Here is a 16769-nt window from a genome sequence, read left to right as displayed (position 1 = left end):
ACTTTTTTTTTTTTTTTTTCAGCCTTTTTTTGAGGCACTACAATAAAAAAATAAAATCCTTATTTTAAACCTGAAGAGTATCTATTTTATTCCATTATTTTGACAACGCAATCAAAACTCGGCTACCTCTCGAGTCATCTCTAAAGAGAATTCTGAGCCGGAAAGTGGCCCACGAGAACAAGCCAGGGAAAATATAGGACGTGCCGCCCCGCTGTCTCCCATAGCACTGAACCATTAGATCAAGCAGAGAGTTACAACATTCATAATCCCCTAGTCTAAGAAGACTGAAGTTGACATGACAGGTAACTGGAGAAGGCAATTTCCCAAAGGAGCTCTGATGTGCAGACTGGAGGCAAAAACGATGGGAGAAGTGCACCGAGATCAGATGAACAGTAATTGGTGCTGGGGTATAGAAGGAAATACCAAGAGATCATTGAGGCAACAACATTACGACAAATCACTTCAAATCCAGCACAGACACAAGGAAAAAAAATAAATATAAATTTTACTACATTTATAGAGTGAAAATCAGCCATTTGCCGATTAGTCAAGAAGCTGCAATGAGTAAACCCCTTTTTTTTTCCTTTTTACACGAAGCTGGATATTTCAGAGCAGCTGTCCCAACAATTGGTGGAAAACCTGTTGTAGACCTGACAAGAGTCCTATTGATCTCAAAGATCAAGGCGACCTATTCAGAAGCCAAGGACGAAGATACTCTCGTAGGACAAAACGTGTCCCAGTTGCTGAGCCACTTTTGACCCCTTATCGTTAGGTCATTCCATATCTCATGCACTATTGACATCTTGGAGGTTAAGGGACAAAAAAAAAAAAAAAAAATCATGAAATAAGGATGAACCATATAAATAATAAAACAAAAAAAAAAATCTAAGAGAAGCTAAAAACTTACAGCAACAAGATGATATAGGTGCACAAACTCAGACATCAAAATTATGCTGACACGACAGACAACACCGAGGCCGTCCATAACATCCTTAGTTACAGGGAAAATAATGGCCACAACCTCATCCACTAAAAGTTACACTGATCACAAAAGCATAAAACTCACGATACTCAGGTCTACCTATAACATCCGGCTTTCTGAGGTGCTGGAGGGTTGGACTCGCTCCTAGTGGCCTAAGTTTGGAGATCAAGTTAGTGGACGCAATTATGCCCAGTGGTTTGAGTAAAAAAATCATCAAATAATCCTTTTGGAAATGCTCATCGTGGTGGGAAGAATAGAAGGAACTAGGCGAAGAGGAAGAGCAGGAACCCAATGGCTTGATACTATCGAGAAAACGGTGGAGAAGACCCTGGTGGACCTCTCTTGGCTGCACAAGATGGATCTTCCTACAGAGTGTTCATCTACCAAGTCGCCATGGCTCGAGACCAAGCCGAAGGCCGTTAAATAATAATCATAATCTAATAATAAATGCTAATAACCGCCATAGTTTTACCTTTGTGACATGATTTTGTAGGCGTCTGGAAGATGGCAGTCTACGTTCTCCATCTGAAATGGGTCGGCGTCACAGATCTTGTCATCTGTACGACCGTAGTTGGCACTTTCAATCATTATGACATCACTTCCCGGACATCGCAGATCGATGGGATATCCTTCACAGGCGAGTTCCCGTCTTACTAGGCCAAAAGGCAGTGCTGCTCGACTAAAGCCTACAAAAAAGGAAACAGAACACTATTTGTAATATACAGTAGATAAAGTCCACACACCCCCTGTGATAAAACGTCAACTTTTTGTAATGTGTATGTATATATATATATATATATATATATATATATATATATATATATATATACACACACACACACACACACACACACACACACACACACACACACACTCACACAATACATATTTTTCTATCAAGAAGAATAATTTCAGGGTTTTTCCCAGCTGTAATTTCACCAACAATCTCTGCAAATCTATTATTCAGAATAAAACAAATTGTGAGGGTGAAAGACAAAGAATAACAAAACTTAAAATAATGTGGTTGAATAAGTCTGAACACCCTATGATAATTGGGGATGTGGTTGTGTTCATAATCAGCTGATCACATTCCCCGTCATGTTACATAATAGTCCGCGCTTGGCCGCCGTCATTTATAGCGATTCTGATTCACCCCAGAGAAAGTGTCGCTGTTCTCGGAGGATTATCCTGACATTTTCAGGTCCGTAAACAGCCGACAACACAGCATTGGATCTCATTGTTGTGTGCATATTTATGCAACCATATTATTTAATTTCTTTTTCTATACAATAAGATTTCTATTTTGCTTTTTTTATTGAATTGTACAGAGAATGGGAAGCATTAAAGGTGGAAAAAGTTCTGAAACAGTTGTTGTTTTACCTGATAAAAATCTGGCATTTTAACAGAGGTGTGTAGACTTTTTATATCTGCTTTACATACATGTAAATATCACATAGAACACCCCCAATCAGCTGTTACTGAAGGTAGAAATACTCGGAGATTTCTTATATTCCTAACAAAATAAATTAACTTTTTCCCACACTTGACATTTTTCCCTAATTCACAGAATGGGTGATAAATATCCAATCTTTTGGGAGTCCAGCACCGAGACCCCCACTGATATCAAAATTATGAATCCTATGCCCCTGACAGCGAGTGTGATCGAGGAGTGGAGCAGGCGGCTACGAGAGGTGGTGAGTTCTCCTTCAATGGAAGACTTCAAACAGAGGCTGGACAGACATTTGTCTGGGATGGTTTAGTGACTCCTGCATTGAGCAGGGGGTTGGACACGATGACCCTTGACATCCCTTCATCTCTAACATTCTGGGTTTCTACTCCTCCTCACTGTAGTGGCCATGCATGAGTGTTCCAACTCCATGCAAAGTCTATTGGTCTGACTTGTACACATGGCCAACTGACAGCAGTCCAGCCACTCCTTGCTGCAGCCCCCTGCTTGGGTTTGATGAGGAAGACAAAGTTCATAATGGTCTAAAAGAACAAATAAGTAATTGTTATAGAGTTAATTAAAAAAAAATTGCAGTTCCCTGGTCTGGATTCAAACCAGTTTTCCTTGACAGCCACACCACAACAGATTTTACTTCTGTTGCCAGAAACCTTTGCCTGGCGTCCAGGCTACCACTTCACAATAGGCCCCAGGACCTCATGTGAGGCCTAGTTACTATGTTGTAGGGCATAGTAAGTGTAAGAGAGTAACCGGATGCCAGCCCAAAGATGCCGGCCGACGAAGCCAAGACTGCCCTCGCCCGGCCGACGAAGCCAAGACTGCCCTCGCCCGGCCGAACGAAGCCAAGACTGCCCTCGCCCGGCCGACGAAGCCAAGACTGCCCTCGCCCGGCCGACGAAGCCAAGACTGCCCTCGCCCGGCCGACGAAGCCAAGACTGCCCTCGCCCGGCCGACGAAGCCAAGACTGCCCTCGCCCGGCCGACGAAGCCAAGACTGCCCTCGCCCGGCCGACGAAGCCAAGACTGCCCTCGCCCGGCCGACGAAGCCAAGACTGCCCTCGCCCGGCCGCCTTGGAGGATCGGCCCAGGACAGCTTGTATGTTTTTGCTCAACTCTACTAACGGTTACTAAACAAATCTCCATCCTGATTGAGAAAGGATAATACAAGTTGCATCGGACCAGGGAATTGGCAGCTGGGAAAATAACTGTACATTTTTTTGCATTTTGTACTAACTTAAAAACATATTAAGAGAAGAAAAGCAGAATGAGCATCTTACTGGAGGACACAGATTCACAAACACGAGGAAGCGAGTGTGACAAATAATAACTACCGACTATACATTAGGCGAGTTCCCATCACAACTTTGCCTGCTGGATAATTCCCTGGGCAGTCTTTTCCTGTTTCCTTGGCTCATCTGCACTGTTGCAGGTTGGATTATACCTGAGGGAGCACATCGCTGCTAAACACACACGATTCATAATATTCTCTCCCTCGCCCCACCGCTGTACACAAGGCTCTGCGTATCGGCCCTGATCATAGAATCACCGGTCAGGTCCAACCGGGATGGACATGGAGAAGAAAAAAAGTGCAGAAATTCTTTTCCAGCCACATAATCACGAATGGATACAACAGGAAAAAAGATGTAAAACATTATAAAATAGTGACTGGTTTCTCAAAATCAGCACCACCCTTGTCTATAGGCCATGCCAGGTATTAGAGTTTAGAAATAAAAGGGTTCCTTCTGCTTAACTCAGTCAACAGGTCTTCGTAATCTACACAAAAAGTAAAAAAAAAAAAAAAATATATATATATATATATATATATATATATATATATATATACATACATACATACATACATATACACACACACACACACACTGGAGGAATATAGTCTGGTCAGATGCGACCACAACTGAACAATTTGGATGCTATAATACCCACCATGTTTGGCCAAAAGGCACCGCATATCACCCCAAAAACACAATACCATACTATGGGGCTGTTTTTCAGCATACGGCACTGGCAAACTTGGTTTCAGAGAAAGAAAATACATCTGCTAGAGTGGCCGAAACAATGACCGGACCTGAATCCAATAAAAAAAAAATATATGTATGGAAGGCCCTAAAGCTCACAGTTCATAGCAGGAGCCCACGGAAGCTTCAGGATGTGACTAGTGCTTGTGTTGAAGAATGGGGCTGAGCAATGCCTGCGACTAGTTTCTCCATAAAAGAGGAGTCTTAAAGCTTCAACACCAACAAAGTCTTTTGTACGAAGCACTACATAAATTTCAGTAAGCGGGTTGAATACTTTTTCTTTGTTATTTCTCATTATTACACATAATTTATGGGGTAAGGTTTCTCCTTGTGGAGAGTGACATGCCAGCTTTGGCTTGCCAAGGTAAGGAGGCTTATTCGCCGTGCAATGCTCCTCTGGGAAATTTAATATGCAAATTGCCTCTTCAGAAAGAAAGAGGACTTTTACTCTACAGCGCCACCTAATGGTAGTAGCGATCCTACAAGTCACAATCAACCCTTTAACGAGTCTTGTAAAAATTTGTTAAAGGGTTGATTGTGACTTGTAGGATCACTACCACCAATAGGTGGCACTGTAGAGTAAAAGTCCTCTTTCTTTCTGAAGAGGCAATTTGCATACATAATTTATGGACATCTATGCTGATTTATTTGCCTGTGTGGATTGGACGGGTTGTTATCTACATCTGGGGAGAATGTCATGTCAATAGCACCTGCAGAAATAGATTTATTCAGAAAATTGGTGACGTGTTCAATCCTTACTTCACCCTCTGCACATATAGATCTATCTAGAATATCTGAAAGAAAATGCCGCATTCCTGAAGCATACTTTGTTTTAAATAAATCCCCCTGAAAAAAAAAAATATGTATTTTTGCAAGTACTGGTGTGCTTCCAATAGGCCTTAATTTGGGAGTAACATTTTGCTCCATACAGATCTCCTCGCCACTTTTATATTCATCTATTCCAACAAATGGTTACACAAGCAGGAAAGAAATCTGACGATGTCGTCCCATCGGGGGTTAATCTGTCAGTACAAAGGGCACTAAGTAAAAATCAATTTACCTGTAAAGTGACGGGCCCTCATTTATGACCAGAAATCTGCCAGCCAACTGGTTTCTCTGGGAATAACTTTTATATCTTAAAAATCGATAAAATATTTAAGGACGGATAAAGGTTTATGTCGGATTCTGGCAGAAATACTCCGCGAGAAACGGAGGAAACTACTCAGAGCAGTCAGCACTTCAAGACCGTAAAAACAGACACGTTCCCAAAACTTTGCCTGGTTTTCCCAAACTGTGGTTTGTCCTGGTGAAAAAAAGTTTGTAACTTCGAAACGCGTTGACAATAAATCACATACCAGGATACCACTCTTATCCTTCGTTTTTGATTTACCGGCAGGGCAGGATTAACCCTTTCATTCCATTTCAATTGTAAATAAATCTCTTTGGACACCAGAGTAGCCTATATAGTCAAGGTGGTAAGAATCGTCCATCATGTGCAACAGCGCTTTGCTTGGAGACCAATTTTGGCAAGGCATCTTTGCATTTTATTTTTTTTTTTTAACAAACTCGATCCTTCTGTTCTCATGAGGGAAAAGCCACCGGCGGACAATCTGGCAGCTGCTTTTGCCGCTCTCCATTGAGAACACATGTCCGAGCCAAGCAGGGACCACCAGAGAATCCCCCGATGGTTCCACATTCTGGCTTAATAATAAACCCTAAAGGTTTATCGGAGGATAGACCCCAACACTGAACCCCTTGCTGCCATTTGTGCACTTGAGATGACAATTTTTGCTTTCATATGTTTTGATGCAGATTTTATTTCACGGGTTTGCAAGTCAATGTCGGGAGTCTGTCATAAAGGGAGGGGAAGTGCAGAGGAACAACTCTGCATTAAAGAAACCAGAGCCATGAAAGAAGCTGCCGTAATTCTACCAGTGAAAAGATTTTTTATGAAGACTCGCACCCCCCCGCCCCGTCCAATCTCGTCTTTAGATAACTTGGCAGCCGCACTACTTTTTATGTTTTATTATTGGCCGGGTCAAATATTCCCATAAAGTTTGAATCGAAGTGTAAGCAGGCGGATGACATCAATAGCAAAACATGGCGAGCGCGCTGCACACCTCGCCCGCGCCTAACTAAAAAGATTACACCTTTAACGAGCCAATTAAGATGAAAAATGTTTGTGCCAGTTATGGCAAAATGCAGAGCGGCCGGGCAATGGCTCCACGAGGCGACATGGACACCATGATGCCCGACATTCTGCCATGAGCTCATGACTACAATGTGGCACGTTGTTTCCCGTCGTCTTCTCACTTTTCACCAGCAAATTGAAAATGGTAATCGGTAAATTGTGTGTTATAGGCTTAATTGCCTCAAAATATAACCCGGGCAGGCACGGCCGTCCAGGGTGTAAGCAGGAATAATCCCGGCTGATTACTCCATCGCTGCCGGGACAAGAGGCACCGGTGATGTATGAGATCTGGCTGCAGTCATGAACTCGGAGACTTTTGCTCTAATTTGTACATGTTAATCACTGTTATACCGGTAAATGGACACATCTGCTGCAAAGCAGAAAAAAAGCTCCGGCATAATCTGGAATACAGTGATGACGAACCTGGAGGAGAGCGATCGCCTTCTATATTGATCAGTCATCAGATTAAAGGAGAGATCATACAGCAAATTGGTCAATCAGCCCAATATAGAGACTATTTATTGACCATCAGCTTAATATAGAGATTATTCAGCAAATCGAGCAATGTCTTGGCATTTTGTCATTGTTGTCAAACTCTATTACTGAAGGATAATAGATGTACACTATATATATATATATATATATAATCAGTATTTTGAGCACTGTATATTGGTATTTATTGTTGGGATTTATTTGCTAAACATCAGTGTTTTTAGTATACTTTTGTGTACTATAAATACAATCTTTTGATAAGTTAAAACCTATATATATTAATTGGTAAATAAATACCAATATACTATATATATATATATATATATATATATATATATATATATATATATATATATATATATATATATATACACACACATACACATTTTTTTGGGGGGTACAAATTGATTAAATTTAAAGTGAGTACGGTACTAATGAAAAAATATATTCATAATGGAAAAATATATACTGTATATACAAACATTACATAGTGGAGCATTTCTTTACAAAAATATGTACTGGAAAATGGAGCTCTGCACTGGTGTGGGAAAAATATTCTAGTGTATGGAAGAGTAAGAAAAATATGTATTTTTAATTACCAAATACCTGGTTTAAAATGATATTTTTAATAATTATGGAAGAGTTTTGGAAAATAAGAATATGGTGAAAACCTCTCTATACACAGAAATAAACACATACATTTTACATTTTAACTTATTTAAAAAAAAAGTTATTTTCTATTAGAGAGGTCATTGTTCTGATTCGGTTTTTTTTCCCCCATTTTTCTCTTGGTAACATCACTACTGTAGCGACTCTTGCCCTATTCTGCTCCATGCCAGGGCAGAGCGCCCTTTACTCGCGCACGTCAGTGTAACGGAGGACTTAACTAATATTGATGGAAATTTTAAGTTTATTTAAAAAAAAATGAAAAGGAAAAGAAAGTGAAGAGTCGTCTCTTGAGCTACATTCACATTGGCGGTAATTCCGTGGGGCGTCGGCCTTTGTTTCGTCATAAACAGCAGTGTCGGAGCGCCGCTGCCATTACCGGAGCCGTGGTCACACGTTACATTTTCATATATTTTTTTTTCTAAGCAAAAGACATCGGCAGGAAAAGGAATCCTTCTCTGAATGACAAATGAATAAAATTCCTTTCCATCCTTCAGAGCGGCGTTTGCTTCACCTACGGAGAACGCAATTTAACCCCGGTGACCTTGAGGTCTCGTGTTATTGTTAGCGAGCCGCAAATAATCAGGCGAGAATTTGGTTATTTTTATTACTCGATTGCCCAAAGTCCCAGAGAAACATTCCAACAAGGGAAGGAAAAAAAAAAAAAAAAAAAGCCCTACACGGGCGAAGAGGGGCCCAGGGTCCGGTGAGAGGCGGCTTTCTGGGGGAGTCTCTGGGCAGCCATAACAATGGCATTCAGACTGGGAAGTGACAGACCTTATGGTAATCCCTTCCTCTAATTAAATCAGTAGAATGAGAGTCTGAAGTGGTAAATAATAAATCACAAAGAATCCACAGTCTTGTTGCCATGGAAACCACTGCGCCCGGCTGCCATAATTGCTGTGATAGGCACCTTGGCCTTTTTGACATCGAGCCTGATCTTGAATTCTGGTCATAGACTGAGCGGAGCTTTTCCAGACCTCTCCGGCAATCATGTAACATGCACCTCGCCTGATGGAGACGCTTCCCCGCTCGAGGCCGCCATCCTGCCTGGATCCGTGAACGGTAATTACCTAGCAGGCGGCACAGCGCTCACATCCAGGGCTCCGCTGCAATCAGAGCCCGGCTAGGTAAAGCCGCCCGGTGGGGTCTTGGCAGATGTGTGTACATGATCCAAGCAGAGAATGTCTGATGTGGCGCGCCAGTCTCCCCACGGCGGTCACCTCCAAACAAAAAGCCCAGGATCATTAATTTACCGTATGTATCACCTAAGTAGGGATCAACCGATCACCCAGCCTCAGTGTTCTAGGTTGCGAGCTGACAGACCGGAGACGGCGCCGATTTCCCAGCACAATGTGCTACATGGATTTCAACAAAGTGAATATAAAAATTGGCATTTTTTTATTTTCTCAAATTACAAAGTGAATTAAAAAAAAAAAAAAAAAAAAAATTGAAATCTTACAATTTTCACACCGGCCACAATTTTTTTTTTACATTCTAACTTCCTGTTGCTTCAGGAAATCCACATGTACATTAGTAGCAATGAAGAGACTTAGACCGTATACTTTATATCAAAGCATCTAAGGAGTGTGAGGTAAGGTAATTGTGAAGAAAGGGAGAGGAGGTGAGCTGTGACATCACCTATTGTGAATGGTGGATCCAGTTTTATCTACTGTATATAGAGGTGTTATCAGTCATTGTACAGGAGGAGGAGGAGGTGAGCTGTGACATCACCTATTGTGAATGGTGGGTCCTGTGGCATCTACTGTATATAGTGGTGTTATCAGTCATTATAATCCTGTCTCTAATGATAAGGAGCCTACTGAAAATGCATCCTGAAAAGACAGGAAGTAGGAGTGTTACAAAATCCAGTGGTCAGCTTGACAATTACAAGATTACTAATTTTAAAAATTAAATTATAAAAAAAATTACATGTAACACTAGAGCTCGATATAAAGAAAGAAAAAAAAAAAAAAACACGCATTTTCTGCCAAAAAAATTCCATTAAATTCCATCAATTTCAACAGACAAAAAACAAACAGAAAGCAAAAACATTGGGTGATTAAAGCCCAATTCTACAGACTCACAGCTTTATTTTTTCATGAGAAACATAAACCTTGTTAAATAAAATGTCATTAATCTTTCTTCCCTTTTTTTCGTTTTCCAGGTTCCCTAATGATAAAATCTGTGAGCCATTCGGTAATGACACCGTGTTTGGTCCGCCCCATTTTCCCGGTGAACGCTGCGCCGTCCTGTGATTGATTAGGCAGTCTATAAGAAGTCCGCAGCGAGTGGATTCTCCGGCAGCGCGACTCATTTATTTACTTAATTGCTCGTTAATTGCTTTTGTCATTTTGCTGTTTTTGCCATTGGGTGTGACCGGCGACGGCTCCGATGTCAATCACTTCTGGCCCGGCACGCCTCTCTTCTCAGTCTGGCCATTTCACTACTGAGAAGCGGGCGACGCGCACTCGCATTGTAGAGTCTGACCGCAAGAAGAAAACCTTTGAAATCGCCTCCAATCATTGCCCCCTATACGCCAACAAAAAACAAAAATAAACTAGACTAAGAAGCCGACCAAGAGTAAGGGCAGACTTTGGCCGATTGGCGTGCGACTTCACTGAAGCCCCTTTTAGGAAGGATAATACAAACTGGATGTGCTGCCGATAACGATGGGCAGCCATAAAGGATCCAGATCGCCAATGATCTAGAGTTTTTCCTCATTTCCCGTCTGACCCACGGCACAATTATACGGGATGATTATCGGGGACCAGCGATTGGCCGATTACTTTGGTATGGCTTCCGAGAAGTCTGTGGGGGCTGCTGTTATACCCCGATGTACATCTCAGAGTTTGTGCGCAGCGATAGACGGATGCCAAGCTGGCCACACACTCAAGATAGCAGTCAGTGGACATCTCTCTCCCCATGTGTGCTCGGCTCAGCTGAGCGTTCATGGGTTTTCAAAGGGGAGAGGAGGAAGCCGCTGCTGGACTTTTCTGTCCGCGGGCAACAGCCCAATTCTCATCTCCCTGTACCCCCGATGTCCCTCATAGGAGTCAGTAGGCTCCTCCATACATAGCAGGTGGGCGACTGGTTGGCAGGTTCGGACACCTTTGATCTAGAGGCAGTCCAGGCAGCAGCACATCCCCCAGTATCAGTGCAGCACCTGTAAAGTTAGGGGCTTGGCGCCCTGCAGTGCATCTGTAAAGTACTATCACCAGGACATCCCCCAGTATTAGTGCAGCACCTGTAAAGTTAGGGGCTTGGCGCCCTGCAGTGCATCTGTAAAGTACTATCACCAGGACATCCCCCAGTATCAGTGCAGCACCTCTAAAGTTAGGAGCTTGGCGCCCTGCAGTGCATCTGTAAAGTACTATCACCAGGACATCCCCCAGTATCAGTGCAGCACCTCTAAAGTTAGGAGCTTGGTGCCCAGCGGTGCATCTGTAAAATACAGTCATGTACTAAGAAGATAAATGCCAACTAACATAGATATTAAAAAAAAAAGTCAGAAGAATTTAGTAATGAGGCCCCGGCCTCACAGAAGTCCCACTGCTTCTGGGGGGGATCACACCCTGAGTACGGAGACCTCCCATTGCTTTGTTTTTGGGACGAGGGGCACAGTTGCTCTTGAGCATGTCATCCCCCATTGATGCCATGCGGGGCCGGACTTTGTACTGACAGTAGCAGCAGCTGCTTGTAAATGAACCGCGGTCCTGGGCCGCAGCCTTTATCCTACACTTCTGTCTGACAAGGTCACTTGCTGAGGGGGATTTTGGGGAAGGTGGTGGGATTAAAGGAGGAAAAAAAAAAGAAAAAAAAAAAAAAAAAAGTTTGCAGGCAGCAGTCCGGCTATTCGTCGCAGGGCGAGAGCTGCCCATATCTTGTAGAGCAAAAGCTGCACAAAATAAAATAGAAAAGTAGAAGTTGTAGAGAGTGGAATTGGCCCCATTATCGGCCGCGGGAATCGCTCAGATTTCTTTAATTGAGACACTTTTGTTATTCAAATTTTGTGGGGATGGAATAAAGCGCGACTCTAATTGCAATACAGGATTAGCGGAAAACAGATTATTTTACGCTGCGTGCAATAAAACCTTCCCAGCGCGAGTACTCCGGGTGTAATCTGATTCCATGTCACCTTTTTCATGGACGCCGTTCTCAGATATTCCACCATTATCTCAAGGCCGTGATTAAAAGCTTTAACTACGAGGGGGCTATTCTCAGACATCCGACAGGACCGGAGGTGCGGGCAGAGAAAGAAAATTCAGAAATTAAAGAGATATAATAGGTATAATGCGAATGATTGTTGGATGAAATCTACAGATTACTGAAAACTTTTTGGAAGTTCACAAACTTTACATCATGTAGGAAAACTGGGTGAGAACTGCATGTGTAATATCCCAAAGCCTAATCTAGATCGGCGCAAAACAGTGCAACAAGTGGAGCAGGGGCAGGACCCCCAAAAGATCACACGGAATGGGGCCCGGCCGCTTCACGTGACGACCCTGACATGGGGCCTGGTCTACTATACAGCGGGGAGAACAGCTACACAAAGTCTAGTCTGGATGAGCTGCAGCGTTCAGGCATTACATAAATGGATTTTATCTGGAATTGTGCAATACTGGATGTCCCCTGTGGTGGCGCTACAGAGAACCTGAACGTTTACGGCCACAAATTACTGCAGAATTTTAGGGGTCAGCCTGAATTAGCGGTGAACTTTTTTTCTGGAGAAACCTAACAAAAATCCAAAGTGTCCATCCCCTGTAGATGACCCTAAAGATCCTGGCTTTGGTCTGATACAATTGGATTCCCACTGTGGGGTTATCTCTACGATACATGAAAAATTCCCAAACTTTATTACCGGTTAAGTTAGCTGAAAAGTTCTGATGACCGTTTGCTTTTCGGAGGCGACTTCCTTGTCTGATATTTGCAGACGGCAGCGCGGAGCAGTTTCGGGGTTGAGCTGGCCAGTGACAGCTGCACGGTGATGCCAGAAAGCTGTAAGGTGTGGGGAGTTTTCACATATCGGTAAACACCACAAATGGATTTTTATAGAGGGCAAATTGTATATAAAAGTTTACAGCAGGGCGCCCGTCTCCTCTACTTGAACCAGCAAACAAGTCAGAGATGGAAAAGATTGAAAACGTAACTGGGGCGGAACGAGCTCAGAGACCTCCCGTCTACGGCCCAGCGTCCATACCACTACCCATCTGGAATAGTGCAGAATCATAGCCAACACATGGGAGCACGAAGGAGGTCGAAGGACAACTTATAGCCTTCTCTGGGTAAATGGAACCTAAGGATAGGTTTGGAAAAAGAGCAGGAGCTTTCCCTAAGCAAAGGGCCGCAAAGCAGCGACAGGGCCGCCAGGCGGGGGGGGGACGACAGGGCCGCCAGGCGGGGGGGGGACGACAGGGCCGCCAGGCGGGGGGGGGGGGACGACAGGGCCGCCAGGCGGGGGGGGGACGACAGGGCCGCCAGGCAGTTGATGATGGGGCCTCAAAGCGGGGGGACGACAGGGCCGCCAGGCAGTTGATGATGGGGCCTCAAAGCGGGGGGACGATGGTGCCCGGTGCCCATTTCAGTCTGCAATAAAGTGGCAGCTATTATAAAGCCACATGTAGAGTTATCGCTGGTTGTCAGATATCACTGGGTTTGCAGCGGCCGGTTGCTTTGTGGTCTCAGCACTTTTACTGTATTTTTGTGATTTTTTTCCCTATTTTGCTGGGAGGCTTCTTATAGTTATGAGAAATACAGGGAATATTTTAGGACAGAAAAAAAAGACCCCGCAGCATTTGGCACCCTCATGTGCACTTAACACATTATTCCTCTCTTCATTCATGGATATTGTAGGATAGCACTTGTAAAATCAAGCTCTTTTGCAATTTACGGCGTATTGAACTTTGCAGCCGTTCGAGTTATTAACACTTCTTTATAGCTCGTTACTAAGGAGACCGACCATCGCTGCTGTCTGTGCTGAAGCTAGTCTGGATTATTAGGTAACTGCTCGCTCCAGCAATCTGTGACAGCCTGAAAAAAATGCACACAAGATTAACAACAAAGAGCTTCTGCTGTGCTGCAGAGGTGGTCGGTCTCCAAGGCAACCAACTGTATAAAAATAAAAAAAAAAATAAAAAAATTATAAAGAAATAAATTGCAAAACTGCTTGTGTTTAGCAGCATTAAGGTGGGAATAACTTTTTAAAAATCTTCCAAACTACCTGGCTTCTGCCCTGGTTCCATAAAGCAGCAGCACGTCACACCTTTAGGCTATGTGCACACGCTGCAGATTCACCAGCGGATTTTTCTGTGCGGATCCGCAGGTAAAACTGCAGGTTTACCTGCGGATTGACACCTGGACAATGGAGTAGGTGGTAAACCGCAGCGGAATCCGCAGAAAGAATTGACATGTCTATTCTTTCTGCAGATTCAAAACCGCAGCTTTTCCGCAGTGGAAAAACCGCAGCATGTGCTCGGCGGATTGTAAATCCCATAGACTTACATGGCACTGTACACTGTCTGCAGAACTGCTGCGGATCCGCAGAGGCCAAATCCACAGTGGATCCGCAGCAGAATCCGCAGCGTGTGCACATAGCCTTATTACTTTTATTTTTCCCCCATTTAAAAAAAAAAAAATAAAATTGGATGAGTAATTGGCATCACTATGTCCTTGCACACGGACATTTTCTGCTGCAGAGAGGTAAAAGTCTCTTGCCTGGCGCAGATCTGACCGGCACTGAACACACAGGTGCTGGTTAATAGATCACTTTATTAAAGCGCCACAGTTACCTGTGCTCCAGGACATGGCAGAAAGCTGGGGGCGGATGGATGCGTCCTATGCAATCAACTGGAGGAAAACACAATGTTCCATCAATTCAGCTCCGCTGATATGAAACAGGTAATATGCCACACAACTGGGGCACAATAAAAGAAAAAAAAAAAAAAGATTGTGCGCCAAGATCCATAGTGTCAAAAACCTTTTTTTTTATTTTTTTAAGGAACAAATGCAGATGAATGATGTTTGCACCCCAAATCCATGAGGTTGACTCCAATTTTTCTTTAATAAAAAATATGTATTTTTTTTTTAGGGGAAGGGGTGGTGATGGTGCAGGAGTCTTTAGGCGCACTGCCTGGTCCCATGTGCCTTAAAAATGAAAGACTTGGTGTTTATTTCGAGCACAAAACACAAATGTCTATAAAGTTAATTCCATGGTTTCAAATTTGAAATTCTTTTTAATTTTTTTGGGTGAAATGTTTCGCGAGTGCCGTCATCCCCTGTGCTGGACGTATGAAGGACCTGGACTCTGACCCAAGCGGCCACAGCTTGACCTGAGGTGCCCCAGCTACTAAACCGACAGCCGCGTGCTTGCGCTCTACATCTTCCGGTGTCGCGGTCATGCACGTCGTGGATTCACCTACTGGGCTTCTCCTCTGGATAAACGTTTGCAGATTTCGCCCTTACATTATAATAATAATACTCGGCCCTTCAAACCCGATCTTATTGTGAAGCTTTACAAAGGGCGCAGTGTTCAGCCAGACGGTTCTGATTGTGGGAACGGCTTTCCGCGGCCCTAACAAGCATGCACTCATAAAGAGAGGCTAATGGTAATGTTTTATGACAAGCTGCAGTTTCTTTTGGTGCACGGTGAACACACACTAGTGTCACTGTGGGAGCGCGGGGTAGTACTCGATCCATCATTTGTAATCAAAGGCAAGTAAATTACTTACAACCTCATTTCCATCTTTCCATCTTATATTGCACGCGGGCAGCGGGGCTCCATCAATAGAGTTTAACAGAAGTCGACTTAACAAGCAGAGTAGGTTTTACCAAGGAAAGCTTTTCTAGAAAGGTTCTGGACTCTGATCATCCATCGCATTGAAAAATGGGAGAGAAAATAGAGCCAGGACTAACGAGTGCTGCTCATCCTTGCATTGTACTAGGCTATATAATAGCACCATCCACTGGCCGGGGTCCAAAGACTACAGCCCATCAAGGAAACTGACGCCAACGGCAGTAGTGCTGACGCCCCTCTACCTTGCATGCTACTAGGCTTACATAAGAGCACCGGTGACCGGCCGGGGTCAGAAGACCCTACAGCCCATCAAGGAAAGTGACGCCAATGGCAGTAGTGCTGACGCCCCTCTACCTTGCATGCTACTAGGCTTACATAAGAGCACCGGTGACCGGCCGGGGTCGGAAGACCCAACAGCCCATCAAGGAAAGTGACGCCAACGGCAGTAGTGCTGACGCCCCTCTACCTTGCATGGTACTAGGCTTACATAAGAGCACCGGTGACCGGCCGGGGTCGGAAGACCCTACAGCCCATCAAGGAAGTGACGCCTATGTCAGTAGTTGGAGGCTGGCGCATCATAAACGAGGGTAATCTCATCTTTCGACACCTTTAAAAGGAGTTTTCTGGTTAAGAAAAATTTTGATGCGCTGTTAAAAAATTCTAAATGAAAGCGGTTTTCTGCTCTTAAAAAAAATAACAGTGGGCAGTCATCCTGATTCTTTTAAAAAAAGCCATACATACCATTGTAACCTACCCTCCTCTTTAACGGTCTCCACTGGAAATGAGGGGATTATGCCCTGACCATCCATCACCGGACCCAGCAGCCAATCAATGTGAATTTAGTGGGCAGGTCACAGATGACGGCAAAGTCTGGCAGAGGTGAGACAGCACTGAACCGAGTCGAGGATTCCAGTAAAAAATAAGTATAATTTTTTTTCGTTTTCATCATGATGTTTCCAACTTTTCCTGAAAAAAAATCCCCTTTAAGAGAGGGTGATTCCCTTCTCTTGATTACAGTGCAGGTGTTATAAAGAGCATCTCTTAAGGGGGTTTTACACTAAGCAATATCGCTAGCAATATCGCTAAAACGTTTTTTGACGTTTTGTGACGTTATAGCGATATTGCTAGCGATATCGCTATGTGTGA

General features: G+C 43.7%; 1 protein-coding gene across 21 annotated transcripts in view; it reads right to left on the bottom strand.

The window, feature by feature from the left end:
• ADGRL2 (adhesion G protein-coupled receptor L2) overlaps nt 1-16769 on the bottom strand; it is a 218755-nt gene that overhangs the window by 113504 nt on the left and 88482 nt on the right. For all 21 annotated transcript variants that reach the window (XM_073544888.1, XM_073544884.1, XM_073544885.1 and 18 more), the window contains exon 3: nt 1455-1668. In XM_073544888.1, coding sequence (XP_073400989.1) covers nt 1455-1668 — 214 coding nt within the window. The remainder of the gene's footprint in view (nt 1-1454; nt 1669-16769) is intronic.

This window comes from Dendrobates tinctorius, unplaced genomic scaffold, assembly GCF_039654945.1.
Source record: "Dendrobates tinctorius isolate UK_male_01 unplaced genomic scaffold, ASM3965494v1 ptg000138l, whole genome shotgun sequence".
NCBI lineage: Eukaryota > Metazoa > Chordata > Amphibia > Anura > Dendrobatidae > Dendrobates > Dendrobates tinctorius.
This window is presented reverse-complemented; position numbering and strand designations above follow the sequence as displayed.